This window comes from Drechmeria coniospora, chromosome 01 (assembly GCF_001625195.1).
Source record: "Drechmeria coniospora strain ARSEF 6962 chromosome 01, whole genome shotgun sequence".
Classification (NCBI taxonomy): Eukaryota; Fungi; Ascomycota; class Sordariomycetes; order Hypocreales; family Ophiocordycipitaceae; genus Drechmeria; species Drechmeria coniospora.
Genome location: NC_054389.1, coordinates 1749913 through 1768288, shown reverse-complemented (window position 1 = coordinate 1768288; position 18376 = coordinate 1749913). Strand labels below are relative to the sequence as shown.

General features: G+C 59.1%; 5 protein-coding genes across 5 annotated transcripts; 2 read left to right on the top strand and 3 right to left on the bottom strand.

Annotated features, from left to right (window-relative positions):
• Window positions 1–3925: 3925 nt before the first annotated feature.
• Window positions 3926–5656, bottom strand: DCS_00488 (uncharacterized protein; the record flags this gene model as incomplete). The annotated part of the gene is made up of 3 exons (XM_040797827.1): window positions 3926–4907; window positions 4970–5178; window positions 5246–5656. The coding sequence occupies 3 exons, from the start codon at window positions 5654–5656 to the stop codon at window positions 3926–3928; spliced, it is 1602 nt and encodes a 533-aa protein (XP_040658710.1).
• Window positions 5657–7121: 1465 nt separating this feature from the next.
• DCS_00487 (2-nitropropane dioxygenase) lies at window positions 7122–8423 on the top strand (the record flags this gene model as incomplete). The annotated part of the gene is made up of 2 exons (XM_040797826.1): window positions 7122–7388; window positions 7554–8423. The coding sequence occupies 2 exons, from the start codon at window positions 7122–7124 to the stop codon at window positions 8421–8423; spliced, it is 1137 nt and encodes a 378-aa protein (XP_040658709.1).
• Window positions 8424–8948: 525 nt separating this feature from the next.
• DCS_00486 (uncharacterized protein) lies at window positions 8949–10650 on the bottom strand (the record flags this gene model as incomplete). The annotated part of the gene is made up of 5 exons (XM_040797825.1): window positions 8949–9286; window positions 9357–10069; window positions 10143–10326; window positions 10380–10515; window positions 10579–10650. 5 exons carry the CDS (start codon window positions 10648–10650, stop codon window positions 8949–8951), a joined length of 1443 nt encoding a protein of 480 aa, XP_040658708.1.
• Window positions 10651–11099: 449 nt separating this feature from the next.
• Window positions 11100–11968, top strand: DCS_00485 (import inner membrane translocase subunit tim-21; the record flags this gene model as incomplete). Its single annotated transcript, XM_040797824.1, has 3 exons — window positions 11100–11626; window positions 11675–11729; window positions 11780–11968. The coding sequence occupies 3 exons, from the start codon at window positions 11100–11102 to the stop codon at window positions 11966–11968; spliced, it is 771 nt and encodes a 256-aa protein (XP_040658707.1).
• Window positions 11969–14885: 2917 nt separating this feature from the next.
• DCS_00484 (uncharacterized protein) lies at window positions 14886–15356 on the bottom strand (the record flags this gene model as incomplete). Its single annotated transcript, XM_040797823.1, has 1 exon — window positions 14886–15356. One exon carries the CDS (start codon window positions 15354–15356, stop codon window positions 14886–14888), a length of 471 nt encoding a protein of 156 aa, XP_040658706.1.
• Between the last annotated feature and the right edge of the window lie 3020 nt (window positions 15357–18376).

Here is an 18376-nt window from a genome sequence, read left to right as displayed (position 1 = left end):
TGAAGACGGGGGCCAAAATTGAGACGGGCCGCAAGACGTCTTGACTTGTTCTCGCTGCCCCAACTCCCAGGGCTCTGGCCGCGAGACGCGACGGGATAGAGAAAGAATGGATGGAAGTGGAGGACCGGTACGGAATTGCACGCTGTTGGCTGACGCATGGTAACGTGTCTCATTCTTCTCTTTTTGTTGACCTTTTTTGTTGCGAGATACTCTCTTTAGAAAGGGTGCCATTCTTCTCATCAGTCCTTCACCTGCACCCAACGCTTTTTGTGAATTGTCTTGATAAGCGCAACAGCAACTGTGGATTTCTGAATTCGGGAGCCCTGCCTGCTGACTGCACATGCGTCAAAATGTACAACAGCGCTGTTGGATTGGATGCCCGTGATAGGTTGGCATGTTTCTTCTGGGGCCCTGGCATGCCCGCAATAACAGGGAGATTCCTCCTACGCAGCTAAAAGTATTTGATCTCCGGACTGGTCGGTCAAAAAGTACCCAGTTGCTGCATGCCACGCATTGGCCAGGTTGATTCGGACCCAGAAGTGAGTTCGACTCGGCGAGTCAAGGCTGCAAACGTTCTCTTTGCAGCGCCAGGGAAAGGAACCCTTGAAGGTGCAGTAACAACAACCCCAGCGTCAGTGCTCTAATCACGGGTGGGAACAGCCGAGAAGAAAATGGAGATGGAAGCAGAGCGACCGGGGGGGTTGCGGAGCATGCTGCACAGATACACGGATGACGATTTTGGGAGGCGGTGTTTATGCTACGCACACACGGAGTTGAGTTTGACCTTGACAATGATGGGAATGATGAATCCATGACGGTACCATGGAAAATTGTATCACCCAATTTGCTGCGTGCGAGTGCGTGCGGAGTACCAATTCGAGCACGATGATATGTGGAGAACAGGCATCTGAATACTGTGCCCTGTCAGGTGGTCTCGCCTTCTCCGCGACGACCGGGGATCGGCACGTGAGATGTTAGGGGGGGTAGACCGGTCCCTTGACTGATTGTTTCCTTTCCATTTGGCTTCCGCCGGCCAAATCTAGGCCAACTCCAAGCCTACATTCAGGGGCGTTTGTGACATGTGAGATGCAGTCGAACGCTCGAGGTGGTGATGTGCGATTGGTCTGCGCGGTCTCGGTCTCTGTCCCGGCCTCGCGCTTGTCGAGTCGGCAAAGAGGCGTCCATGCCAGGACTTGGCTTGGTGTAGCTTCCCTTTCCCACGTCCTCCGACCCAAAACACGTCCGGCACCTCGTCAAGTGTTTGGATGTGAAGAGAGCGAGGAAGGGGACGGATGTGTAGGCGGGTCAACCGTTGTGGCCACGATTGAGATGAGCAATTCGCCATCCTAATGAGGCTGAGACTGAGACCTGTTCGAGCGTCATTGTCGTGTCGAGCTCGTATCCGCATGCAGGATCCAGCGGCCAACGGGACCAGCGGATGAACGGAACGTTATCTTGCGCAGCAGCCATATTGCCAGCAGCATCAGGTACTTGTCAAAAAATCACCTGGGAAGTTGGAAAGAGGTAGGTAGCTGCCGACTGCGGCGTAAAGCCAAGAGGACAATTTTGCCCCGGCTTACATGAGCGGTCTGCTTCGGAGAGCCTGGTACCAACTTCGTTACCGACGACACTTCCACGGCACGATCCGTGCTCGGCCGGTGAATATATCGGATTGGCTTTCAGGTCGCAACGAACAAAATCGCATACGTCAAAGGCGGTAGGCGTCATGGGGGGCGCGAGGGCTGCAAAGAAGTTGAGAAACCACCTACCACCAGCCGACACCCCCCAGCAACGGATCAAGTGGAGGACTCGCTCTTCGTGCAAAACGGTCCATTGTCGATCATTGTAGGAACCAAGTGCGAGTCTTCGAGGACACCGGGGGGGGGGGCGCAAGAGGCAAGGTTGCGCAGCCGCTTTCGGGAGCCGCCAAATGTGGGAGGGGGGGGCGCCCAGAGTCGTCGTCGGGAATTGGGAGAGCGCGAAAAGACCGAAGATTGCGCATCCGTATTTCCTCTCTGTTTCTCCGTACAAGTAGGTCCCATCGTACTCGTACTTTCAGCAAGCTGACCAGTCGGTCGGGCGAGGCTCGGCGTATGGATGCACCCATGCTCGATGGGTAACTGGCACGAGGGAACGCTCGCCTGTTGGGGGCTGGGTTGTTGTGGGTGGGCGAAGACTTAACAGGTCGCTTTCCAAGCAGGGGTACGAAAGGAAACCGGGAATCGGGACCAAGAGGTGTTAGACCTATAGTGGTGGTGTGCAGTCACTGAAGTCCATTGGCTTCTTCCGGGCACACTTACGCCCTGCCACGGCCGACGCGGTCGACGGTGGCAGCAACGACGGTGTTGGAGAGCTCTGCAAACTCCAGCATCGGCTCTTGCCTACCTACGTCCGACCGAGTTTGATGGCAGGTTTTGTAGGGGGCATACATACGTGGCTGTCGGCGTGCATATGCGGCCTCGAGGTGGCATTTCGAAGTGGCAGGGCTGCTGCTTTGCCGAGTCAGTGCTCCCTGCGACGAACGACGGCCAGCTTCGACCCCCTTTCGGCGACATCGGAGTGCCATCTTGGTAAGGCTCTAGCATCTCGCATGAGGAGTGCGAGACAAGCAACCCATGCCGCTCGCATAGCAATAGCGACAGATTCGGCACACGGTTTCTGTCCCACCCGAGGCGTCCCATTCTGCGTAGCCTTGATCGGTATGGCGAAGTGCCAAACGACTGTCCAAGGCTGCCATGCAAGGCATCACGGGTCTCAGCCCTACGGTTGCTGCCGCACTCAATCTCGAGTTTCACTGCATGAGACTGAGAGAGCGGCGACGCGTCGAAGGGAGTTGAAGTTGACATGCCGGGCAGACAAGCTTTTCGCCCCCATCACCTCCCCCTCGAGGTGCCAGGCTGGTTGTTGACATAGTGGGGTGCGAGATATTTCGCCAGCTGCGTTACGCGGTGCACTCGACCAACACTACCGCCAAGTCACCGGCTGTCGGCCTGGTCAAGATGTTGCGTACCAAGCGTACACGTCCTCGTATCCGCACCCGCCAACGTATGCCTCGGGTCGGTCTGGTCCATTTCCGCCGCAATACTGGCACTGATTAGGCCGAAGGGGAGGGTGCTGCGAGGTTTCAGCTGCACGTAGATGAATTGGCAGCCACCCCCTACCCCCTGCTGTTCTCGCGTGCATGAGTTCGGCCCGCCATGCATGCGTACGCGTACTCACAGGAGGCACAACACATGTGCGTGCTCGCATACGTACTTGCGGGCACGCCCCCGTGCACACGGGGACTTCTGGAGGGGGATGGTCGTAGGGGCAGCTGGCCATGCTGAATTTCTCTGCTCAATCGGTTTGGCCTGCTGCGCAGGCTGGATCCGTAACGTTTGAACGCCCTGGAAGGCAGACGGACAGGCAGGGCGAGAATTTCTGGGGAATGCAACAAGAAAAGCATCGACCACGGGTGAGTCTCCCGTCAGTGTCTCACGCCAATGATCGACCATGCATGGGCGCGCACGACCGAGATGCCCAGTCAAGGTCGCAACGCTTCCGTGCCATCCTGCGAGCTCATGGCAGGCTCGCCGACGAGACTATCCCCCGGGGGTGTCGTGTGGGAAACGTGTACGCAATCCACGCGACCCAAGGCAGCATGCATCGCAGGCTAGCCCTTGGCCGTTGAATGGTTAGCCGGCAAGGCAGCCAAGCTAGTGGCGCGAGGGCCCCCGCAATCACCTTCCAGGGGGGCGACGGAGAATCAAAGATGTGACCCGAGGTTGTACGAGGACATTCAGGGATCCGAACTTGGTTTCCAGGCGCCTCTACCGTCGGTTGTCCCGTTTCGGTACCCATCGTCGGTCAACGCGACCGGGTTTGTCTCGTCCGGCCGTCGCATCCAGCGAGGCGAGAGCGGCGTCAAGGCGGCCCGGATGACGGGCTACGAGGCTGACGACGATCTCCAGATGGCATCCGACATGGCGGCCACCATGGTCATCTCCTTGGTGTCGTGCACGCGGACGACGTCGGCGCCCCCCTGGACAGAGGCCGCCACCGTCGCGGCCGTCCCCCAGATGCGCTGCGAAGGCTGCTCGGCGCCCGTCGCGGCGCCAATGAAGCCCTTGCGGCTCGCGCCCACGAGCCAGGGCAAGGCTTCGAGCCCCGGCCAGGTCCTGAGCAGGTCTAGGTTCCTGAGCAGCTCAAGGTTCTGGGCGTGCGTCTTGGCGAAGCCAATGCCGGGATCCAAGACGATCCGCCAGCGGCGAATGCCTGCCCGCTCGGCGGCGGCGACTCGTGCGAGGAGCTCCGACGCGACGGTGGGAATGAGCCCGTCGGGGTATGAGGTGAGGCCTGCCATGGTTCGTGGCGTTCCCCGCATGTGCATCAGACAGATGGTCTTGCCAAGACGAGCGACGGTTGAGAGCATGTCAGGGTCGAGCTGTCCAGCCGAGACATCATTGATCATGTCGGCCCCGCTGGCGACGGCCTTCTCGGCAACGGAGGCGCGGTAGGTGTCGACGCTGACGACGATGCCACGCGCCTCCGGCATGGATCGAATGAGCTCGATGGCGGGGATGACCCGGGCAGCCTCCTCTTCAGCCGTGACCTCGGGGCGCCCGGGCGCCGTCGACTGGCCCCCAACGTCGATGACGGTGGCCCCGCCGCGAGCGACGTCGACGACGGCCCCGCCAAGGTTCGCTAAATCATGGCGCCCTCCGTCGGAGAAGGAGTCGGGCGTCAGGTTCAGGATGGTCATGACCTGGGTCCTGCGGTCGCGCGCCAGGGGGGTGAGCACCGGGCACGACGGGGCGGCTGCCAGTGGAGTGAGGGAGGAAAGTGGTTCTCCCGCCGGGAGGTCGTTCAAGTAATCCTGCACCAGCTTCCATGGCTTGGAGGGGTCGAGCGGTTTCGAGGGAATGAGCCTGGGAGGAAGAATGAGACGCAAGCTCGGGGGCGGGTGAATCAAGGTCGAAGGGGTACTTACTCGGCCAACGGCCGAAGCACAAACTCGCGCTGGGCAATGCCGGGGTGCGGGATGGTGAGCCTCTCATGCTGCACCTTTTCGTCACCGTACAGCAGAATGTCTAGGTCGATGTTGCGAGGGCCTTTGTCGATGATCTTGCGCCGACCCATGTCATTCTCGATCGCTTGAAGCTGGTCCAGCAACGGCAAGGGATCGAGGTCCGTCTCAACCTGCGCGTCGGTGAGCGCGCACTCTCGCACGGGAACCGGAACGCATCGTGGCGGCGGGTTTACCGACCTCGCAGGCACCGTTGATGAAACGGTCCTGGTCCTTTACATACATGGGCTCCGTCTCCCAGAGGCTGCTCGTCCGCTTCACGCGAATTCCGCGGCGGTCCATCTCGTTGCAGGCCCTCTCAATCTCGGCCACGCGATCGCCCACGTTGCTCCCGAGGGCTATGTACGCCGTCCGCTTGCGCGTCGTTGCACGGCATGCGCAGCTAGAGTGAGGACGCCCATGCTCCGTGACACGCGATCTTCCGATGCTGGGGTTTGGTTTTGAGGCAGCCAAGGCTGTGTTTGACGATATCGGCGCCCGAACGCTGGGCGTCAGCCTCGTGCACGCACTCCGGGAGTGAAATTTGTGAGCGTTTTGCGAGGCATGCCAGCTCCTTCTGAGGAGAGAACTGCGAGCAATTGAACAGTTCATGGCGTGACCTCGTGTGCCCTCACCGGTTGCTGCTGGCGAGTGTGTCGATGAATGGAGAGGCCACGATTCAAACGCGGCAAGCAGTGACCAAGGTCCTAGTCTGTGGGCGTTGGAAACGAGACCTGACGTTGAAATTTCGTGGGCCTGCTGCCGTGCTGGGCGCACTGGACCCTGAAAGGGCGGCCGTGCAGGGATGAGCTCTACAAGTACGCTGTCAGCGGTGTCTGAGGGCCTGAGCACCAGGAGTACAAGTACCTGCTCCGCCAAAGTCCTTGCCTTGAACGGGAATTTTGTGTCAACGAAGCAGCAGGCGAGTCGGCGATCCAAAATTGGCTGGTGTGCGTGCAGAATTGCTCTTCTTAGCCGACCTCAATCTTTTCATTGGCCTGCGGCAGCAATCTGATAAGAAATTGTACTGGTTGGCAGCCTCATTCTCGTTTTCGTACCTGGGCACGCTATTCCACCCCTCTGCTCCTCGCCCTGGTACGCCTGCTATGTAGTACACTGACGTAGGTGCACATTAGAACTGGTCGGCCATCGTTCGGTCGGTCACATGTCGCTCTCTCACCACGTTACAGTGGGACAGTGTACTGACAGGCGGAGGATCTCCAGCAGCTCCGACGAGCTGCTGATGTCAATAAGCAACTGGTCGTAAACCGTACGAGGTGATCATGATGCCGTCTAGCAAGCAAAAGTTATGGTCAAGGGAGGGGGATGCCAGACCGACGGCTTCGCATTGACGAGTCGTGCCCGAGCCCGAGCGCCTCCTTCCTCGTCCCAGTTTGCCTCCCTCCAACGTGCCTTCTTGCGGCGAACGCGGTTGCCCGTCAAGTTGACCGCCGCAATCGGGCCCGGCTTGGTGCTCCTGCCCGTTCTCGTGATGCTGGCCGAGCACTAAGCCAGGTACAGTACAAGAGTGTACCTGGAGTGCTCTTGTACAAGTACCTGGGCCCTGTATGCGTGAACCTAGCAATGCGCATGTACAGTGTACCTTGCACTTGTGCTTGTGCGAAAGTACAACTAAGTAATACAGTACTTACTTGCTCCCGACTGTTGCTACCTATTCCCTCGGCTCCTTCCCCAGATTCCACGAGTCACAGTCGAAGCGCTAAACTGAACGCGTCGCTAGCGGCCCCTTCGAGCCTCGGCACGTTTCGCATGCGGTCCGCCCTCCGGAGCCAACAATGCGTCGCCGTTTGCCTCCCCTCCACTCATGTGCCTGGGTGCTCGTATATCTAACCGCTCCCGCTGCCGCCACTACTGAATTCCCTCTCGTCTGTCCCGTTCAGCAAACATCTCAAGCATCGTCCCAGGACATCTACCATTCACCATTACCCTTCGACCCACGGCTTTTCTCCTCCTCCGTTGCCCAAGCAAGCAAGTAGAAGCAGAGACACAGCTGTCAAGATGGCCTCTCCACGTATGGCACCACTCCCTCCCTTCGACGCGACAAAGGCAGACGCCGATGCTGACCGTGGCCTGGCACCCGAACGCAGAGCAGATCCGCACGCCCATCACCGATCTGTTCAAGATCAAGCACCCCGTTCTGCTTGCCGGCATGAACGTGGCTGCCGGGCCCAAGCTGGCGGCCGCCGTCACCAACGCCGGCGGCCTCGGCGTCATCGGCGGTGTCGGCTACACCCCCGACATGCTCCGCGAGCAGATTGCCGAGCTGAAGGAGTACCTCAACGACAAGAACGCCCCCTTTGGCGTCGACCTGCTCCTCCCCCAGGTCGGGGGCAGCGCCCGCAAGACCAAGTTCGTCTCACCCCCTCACCCCGCCGAGCTGAAGTGGCCGGCCTGAGGCCCGAGGCCGATCACATGTCAATATGTGACCTCGGGCTCGCAGGCCGCAGGTGCTCATCGGCAGCCGCGGCGGACGCACGGAAGCTAACAGGACGGCCCTGGCAGCTACGACTACACCAAGGGCAAGCTCGGTGAGCTCGTCGACATCGTCATCGAGTCGGGCGCCAAGGTCTTCGTCTCGGCCGTCGGCGTCCCCCCCAAGGAGGTGGTCGATAAGCTGCACAAGCATGGCATCGTCTACATGAACATGATTGGCCACGTCAAGCACGTCAAGAAGTGCGCCGAGGTCGGCGTCGACATCATCGTGGCCCAGGGCGGCGAGGGTGGTGGCCACACCGGCGACATCCCCACCACGGTCCTCATCCCGGCCGTCGTCGAGGAGTGCAAGAAGTACACGTCTCCTCTCACCGGCGGACCCGTCCAGGTCATCGCCGCCGGTGGCATCCACAACGGCCAGCTGCTCGCGTCGGCCCTCATGATGGGCGCCGGCGCCGTCTGGGTCGGCACCCGCTTCATCCTCACCGACGAGGCGGGCGCTCCCAAGGCCCACAAGGACGCCGTCCGCACCGCCGGCCACGACGACAACGTCCGCACCATCATCTTCACCGGCCGCCCCATGCGTGTGCGCAACAACCCGTACATCAACGACTGGGAGACGAACCGCCAGCAGGAGATGAAGGAGCTGGCGGCCAAGGGAACCATACCCTACGAGGCCGACCTCGACAAGTTCATGGGCGAGGGCAACAATGACAAGAAGCCCAGCGTCGAGAGCCACACGGCAGCCGCCGAGGACGAGGACGACGACCTCGACGACCCTCTTGAGCAGTTCCGCCCCTACCTGATGGGCAAGTGCGCCGCCGTCTGCAACGAGACCAAGTCGGCCAAGGGCGTCGTCGACGAGTTCGTCAACGACGCCGTGAAGTGGATCCAGGCGGGAAACAAGATGATTGCCAAGCTGTGATGGGAGTTGCCGTGGTCGATGTCCGACCGGTGTATTTCTGCATTTCCTTTTCCCCCCTCATGATCTTGTACATGTATATACGAGTATGAAGAATTGATGAACGCGTGCGCTGTGCCGCTTCGTTTGGAGTAATTACAAGCAAGCATGCTCTTGGGCAAGCATGCTCTCTTGGTCGCCTTTCCTCGGCCCTCGTGCGCGCGCGCGAGCCGTGAGTGAGCGGCGCGATTAGCCATGTGTGAGCTCTCACGTCGAGCGCTCGTCGTCGCGCATCGTAGGGTCCGATAGCAATCGCGTCTATTTCATGCTAACCAAGCTGGCTTCACACGTACGCCACCGTCCATCCGTGTCCCAACCTGCGTCAAACTCCATGTGCTTCCCACTCACTCATTGCAGCGTCATATCCATGCGTCGGGCACGGCACGCTGCACTCGCAAAGGACGAACCGGCCAGCTTGTGCTTCGCGGCCGCCCCAAGGCAACGTATGCTCCTTGTCCCCCCCCCCCCCCCCCGTTGGCTTGACGACTCTTAGTTTCCGAGGTAGTTGCGGATGGCACCCTGAAGTTTCGTAGCACCCTCGCCCAAGACGTTGCTGAGGTTCTCGAGGTCATCGCTGGCCGTGATGCCAAACTTGCGCACAAAGTCCTTGGCGGCCGACTCGAGGTCGCCGTAGTCCTCCTCGGGCATCTCCTCGTCCCTTCCGAAGTAGGCATTGGAAGAGATGGAGGTGGCGCCCTCGAAGCCTTGCAGTCGTGTCTTGGCTTCCGCGTCAGCGCTCGGGTCGAAGGAACCCTTGCCAAAGTACTCGTCCGACGAGATGCCCTTTTGGGAGCCAAACTTGGTGCGGGCAAAGTTGTCCGATTCGTCTGCCATGCTTGTTAGTTCGGAGCAGATGAATCCATCGTCACGAAGATATGTATGCGTCTTCCACCTTACCTTCGGCGGCTGCTCGGACGGGGCCGACGGAGCCGAATCCGCCGGCGTTCTTCTTCGTAGACTGATCCTGAGCCGGCTTGTTGCCGCCAACCTGGCCGAAGCCGAGTCGTCCCATCCCCATGCCAAGTCGATCGACCTCGGCGACCGACTTTGTTCGCGGTTGCGAGCTGCTGCGCGACGGGCCCGCAGAGTTGGAAGCGATGATGGTCGCGCCCGTTCCCGGCATCGCGTCTTGGCTCTGCGAGTCGTCCTCGGCATCGGGGTCGTAGCCGAGCTTCGCGATGCGTTCGGCCTCCTCCTTGGCCTTCTTCTCCGCCTCGTCAAAGTCGATGACTTCATTCGTCACCTTCTTCGCCCCGAGCTTCGTCGTCTTCTTGGCGCCGAGCACGTTGGTCTTTCGCGCCTTGGCGGCCGGTGTCTTGCGGACGGCGGCGGCGGTGACGACTCGCGGCGCGGGTGGGGCCTCCTCCGGCTCATCCGGCATGGCCAGCGGCGACACCGCCCTCTCCTTGCCGACTCCGGCGCCGGCCGTGAGGAAGGGAGAGGGAGCCCGGCCGACCATGGCAGGGCTTGCCGTTCGCGAGGTGGGAGGAGTGGGTCGCTGGACGGCAGGCTTATCCCAGGAAGAGAAGAAATCGGCGTCGGGCTCGCCGGACGGTGTGGAGGTTCCGTCGCCGTCGGCCAAGTCGGTCACGACAACTTCGCCGGGGAATCTGTCGGGCGAGGGTCAGCCTTCCGGGATCGTGCCTCGGCAGGGGAAGGGGGAGGGGGGGGGGGCTTCGTTACTCCTTGGCATCTCTGGCAGCTCGTCGCTTGAGCTCGTCCTTGTACTTGGTCGCCACGTTGGACTGGTACTTTGTTTTCGGATCCTTGCTCTTCAGCGCCGCGGTGCCTCCATTCTGCTGGAAGAACTTGGTGGCGGACGAGTTGCCACCAACCTTCATCAATCGCAGCTGATCCCATTGCCACTCTGCGTCTCGTCAGGGGCGCGCATATCAAAGTGCAGTGTGGCATTTCACGTACGGTCCAGGTTCGTCGATCGGACAAAGGAAATATGCACACCGAGGTTACGGTGGTTGGAGGAGCAGTCCAGGCAGAGGTAGATGCCGAAGGGCACAGACGTCCACGTCGGGTTCTTCTGGCCGCAGTCAAAGCATATCTAGGTGGCGGCACACGTCAGCGTTTCCATGCCTCGTCGACGACGGCCGTTTGAGGGCCGCACCTTGTTCGCATGCTTCGACTTGAGCTTCTCAAAGAGCATGTGCGACTGGTGCTTCGTCGCGAGGCCGCTCATCTTGACCGGGTGGGTTGGTTGTCGTCGTATTACGGGTCTGACGCGGGATGAGCAAGGATTGGGATGATCTGAGGACGCCTGTCGGATTCCTCACGGCCGCAAGAAGACGAGGAAGGTGTGCAAAACTTGTCGAGACGGAGTTGTCGTTCAGGAGACGTTGATCTCGACTTCTCGAGGGGGGGTGGTGGTGGCTATCTGGTAAGTGGCACCGCTTGGCGCTAATCTTGGTTTGGCCAGATATCGGGCCCCATATTAATTCTCGGAACGAGGCTCTCACTCGCACGAAGCTGGCACAAGCAATACCAGGACCACCACCAAGTGGGCAAAGCTTGTATCACCACATTTCCCGCTTCAGGCTACTCGAACGTTATTTGCGCCCGCCCGTTCACCAGCAGCCGCAGCAGCAGAGGGTCCAGCTTCCGGACCATGGGTCGTGAGCACTCGGCGGGATGAAAGCAACAACCGCACGTCTCGCCGTTCGGCAGGCCGCTCAAGGCGTTGCCCCTCCGTTGGGTGTCCGATGGCGGTTCCCGACGAGATGCTTCGCCTCCCAGCACGGCCTGGGAACGACGGACGCGCGAAAGCCGAAGCGGCGAGGCGTCACACCTTTCAACGACGACGGGCATGTGCCTTGGAGCGAGCTTTCGGCGGTTGAGAAGACGGCACGGGCCACGCAGCAAAGCTTCAACTTTGGCATGATCATCGTCGGCCTCGTCCTCACGGTAAGCAAGGCCCGCCACGAGCGAAGAGTCGGCTTCGGCACGGTCGGTTCTAAGCTTTTTCCTCCGCAGAGCGGCGTTGCATATTTTATGTGGACCGATGTCTTCTCCCCCGACAGCAAAATCTCCCAATTCAACCGTGCGATCGACAAGATCAAGAAAGATCCGAGATGTGTCGAGCTCCTGGGGGATTCGAAGAAGATTATAGCCCACGGGGAGGAAACCTTGAACAAGTGGAGAAGAGCGCGGCCTGTTGCGTAGGTTCATCACCTCGACGCGGTCATGGTGAATCTGACAGCAGACAGGTCGTCCGAAAAGACGGACTCGCAAGGGAACCAGCATCTTGTCATGCACTTTCACGTGAGTGACACGACGGCTGGAACAAACGGCCGGGCGCTGACGTGCTGCAGGTCGACGGTCCTCTACGAAATGGCATCGCACAGCTACACATGATCAGGCGCCGCGGTGATGGCGATTACGAGTACAAGTATCTCTTCGTCGACGTCAAGGGACACGACAGAATATATCTGGAAAATGCCGACGACAAGCCCAGCTCCGGAAAGAAGCAGTTCAGCTTTCTTGGCGTCAAATGGGGTTGACGTGGGCCGCAGGCACGCCCCCGACGCGAGGGCGCACGTACATTGCCGTATCAATACGTCTGCGATGCGGACGATGCCGGAGGCATCTTCGGCCTCGATGCCGTCCATGTCGAGGGTGCATCAGTTTGAGGTCGGCATATGGGAGTGGCGTTGGCGCCCCTGCTGATGTCAAGCCAATGCTTGGTCTGGCTTCATCCTAGCTCCAGGCCGTTGGCACCAAGGAATCGCGCTATACAGTGTCGGCATTGTACCGATGATGCTTGCAGGCGCAGTTCTCTGGGGATCTTGCCCGCGTGCTGTTGTCTGGCGGCCATGGGAGCTGTCAGGAGAGAGTACCTGGTGGGTGCTCGTGAAAAGCTGCATGTCGTTTGGATGTCAACAGGTTCGTGGCATGCATGGCAATGTGTCCATGCCATTCAATACGCACATGAATAGCGGTGCAACCCCCATCTACGGCGGCCACTGCTTTCGACCTTGTTCGATCGTCTGCTTCCTCCGTCGCCGCAACGGCTGCTTGCCATTCTCGGTCACCGTCAGCGACTCGAGTTCTTCGCAGGACCAAATCACTCGCCTGCGGGGTGTAGTTTGTCCCATTCGCATTTTCAAGCCATTCGCGTCGACGAGAAGAGAACTACGATTGTACAGACGACGAGCGTGGAGAGAGTGGTTGCCGGGCAGCCTCTGGATTGGTCCAGATTCCATTCTCTCACGCGTCAATCTACCTCGTGGCTCACGCAGCACGCCGCAGCAGCATGTGCCATCTCTGCAAGGCCCCTCTCCGGTCCAACTCGTCCCCATCTTGCCATCATGACGAGTAGATTTCGAGTCGCAGTGACCCCTCCCCCCTCACCCCCCACCACGGGGAACTTGATAGATCCATCTGCTCCACGCCGTTCCCGCGGCATCCCGTGCCAACCCGACGTGGCAGTCCCCGTGGGGTGAGCATGCAAAAGCTGCTGAGATGGACCAGCATGCGTGTCGATCATTCGTAGGCTGACTTGTTGCGGCTCCACACTGACCGAGGTAGCACTGCGTGGCGATGCCTCGATCGAGCTGCACTGGCTTTGGCCTGTTGCGACGCTGATTACTCGGAGCTGGGCAGGTTTGCCGACGCTCGTTGCGTGTCTCTTGCGACGATGACCCCTGCTGCAAGGAATCATCGGCGGCCAAGACCTGATACTGCGCACCACTGCCACCAGAGCTTCTCGGATGTTGCAGCGGCGAGGAGGAGCTGCCTGTCACAGGGATAGGCCAGACCTCACACGCCAAGGTCCCGTCGAGGGCACACGGGACGGGGCATGAGGACCTTTGTGCCGGAGCGCATCAGTGAACTGCACACCACTGTATGGCTGTGCAGGCCCCCTCTCGGCCCAGAAACGGCGTCGATCCGCTCGAGGAGTTTGCATCCCTTCTCGAAGCAACCTCTGACTGATGGAATATCACCATGGCACGGGACGAGCGCACGGTTGAACATTGATGGGAGATGGTCATGGGGGCACTGGACCAGGGACCGCCGCTCCGCGTCGGTGGTGTGCGAGGTGGGCATCATCAGCCGATGCCAAATGGAGGGTTCGAACTTCTTTCGCCGTTTGACTGCCGGTTCGTGGAGGACAGCGACTAGTTTTTTTGGTTTTTTTTCGCGTCCACCTCAAGCCGGGACGGTCACTGATTCATACGGACCGCTCACGATGCCGCCTCCCTCGTCATTCTCCGCGATTCAGAAACCAGTGGTCAGTCAGGCAGGACTCGTGGCGATCGGCAGCCACGTCAGGGCTCTGCACGCCGTACGCACAATGTACTTGGGTAGGTGTGATTATAGTAATCGTGCAGGTCTGTCCCTGTGCCGTAGTGTGGTAGGATCGTCCTAGCGGCCATCTGTATGCCGAGATACCGGCCGGCAGAGGAGTTTCGGAGCCCCCTGTCGACTGCGCCGGCGCGTTGGCCGATAGGATGAGCGCAACGCTGCCCATCTGCACGTGTATGCACGGAGTACGCCGTCCAGGTACATTCTTATACATGCACCTCTTGGCCCGCCAGAGGGCTCTGCTGTGGCCGGGTAGCATTGCACCCCTCGGCGGCACAGCGGGACCCTTTGTCGAACTGGCAGATGTCTGCTGTGGATGGCAGGTGGGCGGAGCTGGCGTCACCGCCTTGTGGAGGTGATGGGGAGGGCTTCCTTTTGGTGCTCCAGTACACCGGCGAGCCCGAGGGTTTTCGTGTCGTCGTCGTCCAGTTGTCCTGAGCGGTTCCTACCTGCCGCATCTGGCTGCTGTCAAGGAGGCCGCTCAACGTCTTCGGCCCCGGGCTGCCTGATCTCCAGTCATGGCATTGCGGCCATGGGGATGCATCCTACTGCCCCCACCTGCTGTGCTCTGCGGGTTCGCCACCATATCGAGGGGATTCGATGCGTCTCGAAAAAAAAAAAACTCCCGTGCGAATCGCTCGACACCATGGATATGCTGCTGCATTTCGGGATGAAGTGTCCTGATGGCGGCGGAGGCAAGGTATGATACAGGGGGATGAGGGGGCATGGCAGAGTCGGTTCCCTTTCCCGGGCGGGCAAACGAGGTGAGAAGGGGCTGCCTACCGAAGTAGAGGTACAGTAAGTAGGTATTTCCTCCCTACATGCGCTGCCCGCCCCTGCGTTCCAAGAATACCCGAGCAGCGAGGTGCTCGTGCCGGCCCGTTTATCCCGGCCCGTCACTCCTGCCTCATTCTGCAGCAGAGAATCCCGCCAAACGGTCCTTCCTCTGGAGACGTTTCGTGCCGTCATCGGAACGGGGCATATCATTCTACCCGTCACTCGCTCCTTCTGCTGCTACGGCTTACAGCCGCGTACGAGAATCCATTTTTCGCGTCATCGGGTAGGCAGGCAATGGTCGGCTGCTCAACGGCCCTACGAGCAATGCCTTGCTCATTATGGCCTTGGTTCTTCAAGGCCCGACCGATGGCCAAGTGTCTGGTCTTTTGCTCTCGAAACGATCATCTCGCTTCCTCGCTGCACAGCTCTTGCCAGGTGCAGGGACAAAATGCTGGGGTCGAGGGCGTGGAGAGTAAGTATGACGGTCACGTTGGCTCCTGCCGCGAGCCTCCGCAACGCAACGGGTCTCGGGACAGAATCCTCCGGTGCGACGCCCCCTTCCAGGCACGGAAGGTCCATGGTCGTCGGACGATTTCCTGACGGCAACTTTGCCAAGACGGCTTGCGGCGGCTTCGGCGGCTCAGGTGCCTTATCCGACGACGCAGGCTTCTCGCGAAGCACAGCCGCCGCCGCCGCCGCCTCATGGAGCACCCGGCGACGGGGAGGAGGCCTCCCTACCAGGACGTTCCGGGTACAAGATGCAAGGACGCGGCGGATGCTGCGCAGCGTCCAAAGGTTGAGATCCATGGACGGAAAGTGCACGGAGTATTATTAATGGAGGCGTACTGGAAAGAGTATGAGTATTCTGTGCCACATCCATGTCATGGTACGAGTCACGTCATTCTTGGCCCAAATTCCCGAAGGAACAATCGCCTTCCTTTTGGGCACACCCTCGTCGAATCCAGAAGCGATGACTCTGACAGATCTGACGTCTGGCTCATTCCAAAGTGTTCCCTCCGCCCCCACCCATGCGTGCGTGTGTGCCGCAGATATTTTTGCGCCAAAGTTTTGCAGTAGCAAGCAAGTCCCTAATTTTGGATCATCGTCCATGCGTACAAGTACAGTACGGTGGATGTAGCGGCACGCGCTGGTGTGTTTGTACGCAGGTGAATGCGCGTACACTGACTTGGTCCGCGCCAAGGAACGAGGTAATAATACTATGATGACAAGAAATCGCCTCTGTACTGTACTAACCCACTGTGTAGTCCTGTATTAGTTGCAAGCACATCTAGTCTCGCACGGTATAGCACTGTTCTTAGTTGGGGTACGGTAATAATTATGTACTGTAGGTAATGCTGTACCTACTACAGTCACTTGACAAAAGTGACGATTCAGGTTTGGTAGCGCTACTCCTACAAATTGAATCGACATTTTTGCCACCAGATCCTCCGTAACATGTAGCTAATCATGAGAATATTTTAATACCTGTAGGTACAGCAAGTACATGTACTTGGCTAAGTTCTTACAGTAATACTCCGTGCAGTACTTACACCTCGTATCCGCTGGCGTCTCGGCGGTGCCGACTCCAGTCACCGTCGTCCACATCCCAGCCACGCTATCCGCCTACCAATAATATCTGCTTGTACAAGTAATGCTTGTACTGGGTACCCGAGTATTATCATCTACCGCCGCAGCAGGCAACCCTGATATCACAACGACGGTCCATCCATGACGACAGCTGCACATGGCAGGGCCTGCCCGACCCGGGTGGTGGATGTCGTATCGCCCCATCCTTCCCCCGACCCCATGCAGTCTGGGGGTTCTTCAGCCGTTCAGGTAGTTGTACCGTCCACTGTACGCCTACAAGTACTTGCCAGCACTTGTAATTGTAGGTACCTGGTTGTGGGTAGTACCTAGCACTCTCCACTTACGTACGTACATTACGGGGTGCAGCAATAATTAGTTGTACGTTGACATGTACTTGAGCACAACATTGGCGAGAGCGGCTGCAAGCCATATCCAACACAGGCAGAGCTCCCTGAAATGAGCATGCGCTCCCCCCGGGGAGCATTCACAGCCCGGTCGCACATGCGTGCAACAATAATGGAGCAAGATTCGGGTTTGCGCAGGAGTCAGAACGGCACGGCATTGCGGGCATTGTGATTCACTCTTCGGCGCGTACGACACGCTGACGGATACTACGCCTACGCCTGCCTACTCGTACATGGGCATGCATGTGCTGGAATTACGGAGAGCATTACCTCGAACTCGCATGCACATGTCACGGCGCAAATTTGTACCGGTCCCAAGTACAAGTATTACACCTACGGTTTGCACATTTGCACGCGCAAGCGTACCTGTATGCAGGTGTCCGCCTGGGACACGGTGCGGTGCAATGGTCCACTGGTACAGTACTGTACTATGGAAGGGCATGCACGGAGGCAGTATGCTGTACTCCGTACTTGCAATGGTACCGCGTCGCAGGGCATCGCCTCCCTGCCAGGTACCTCTAGCGCCCGCCCAAGTACCTAGCACCCTACCTATACTTGGACTGTACAGTACTGTAGATGCATGTGCGGTATTGGTGGGTGGCCGCAGGTACCTCGGGGCCCCAAGTACCGAAGTACGGGGCCGGGGTACGGGAATGGGGTACGGGGAAGGTGGTGCCGCGGAGAACTCGTTCGGCCCAGGCACCACCACCACCCACCCGCTATGTGAAACGGCGCACAACCTGCTGCTTGTCGAAGCCGCTTGCCAACGGCGAGTATGTTGTACCTGCAACGAGTCTCACACCCTGATTATGCACGGAGCGCGTGCTGCTCGTGCCTGTAATTACCTTTTCGCACATCTTTGTCACCTGTGGGATGCGCGCCTGGTCCTCTGTCGCGTTCATGACATGGCCTCCTCGTCAGCGTGCCATCCAGCCGAGCAGCCGGCCGGCTGAGAGGCTGCGCTTCATCTCCGACGATTGAATCATGACAGGAGTCCATGGAGGTACGGTACGGCATGCATCGGGGGTCCTGGTATTGTTCAGCCCACTGACCCTGCGAAAGGAATGCGGGCTCAGGAGGGTCCGCCCGCATTCCGCGCACGTGGGAACAGGAACGGCGAAGAGTGCCGTCACTGTCGAGCGGGTGGCGTGCCATGTACAACTACAGTACAAAGTACTAACCTACAGTACGGGTCCCTGAAGCATCACCGTACCTACTACCTTAGTAAGTAAGTAATTACCTAGTATGAATGGAATGGAGTACCTGGACAAGCGGGCTTGCACAAGGATTACGGAGCACAAGCCCACTGCTCGACACAGGTGCGAATGCACTGGGCTGGTAGGTGTACCGCATACCAGACCTGTCGTGCGCGTTCTCGTTCTCGTCCAAGTACTGGGTACCTGGTGCCAAGGTCAGTCAGCAAATACACGCTGTAAGTACAAGTAATTACGGAGTACGGAGTGCAGCGGTGCCGCATGGCGAATGGGATTCCGTACGAGGTGGCACAACACTAATGGCAATCGACGAGGCAACCATCAGCCCGCCGGAACCATGCTTATCATGCCGGCCCTTCCATTCTGCCTGCTCGGTGGTGGCCCTTCACTTTGGTGTCTCTGCATGAGAGATGGGCACCAAACAATCAAGGGGGGCAAATCGCACATCGATGGGCACCTTATCTTTCGGGCCCCATAATTATGGATTGGCACTCGACTCGCGCACACCTACTGTATGTACATGTACAGTACAAGTACTACGTTCAACTGTACTGTAAGTACAAGCGAGTACAAGTACAGAGTACAGAATGGAACTAATATTACAGTACTCCGTACACCTAAT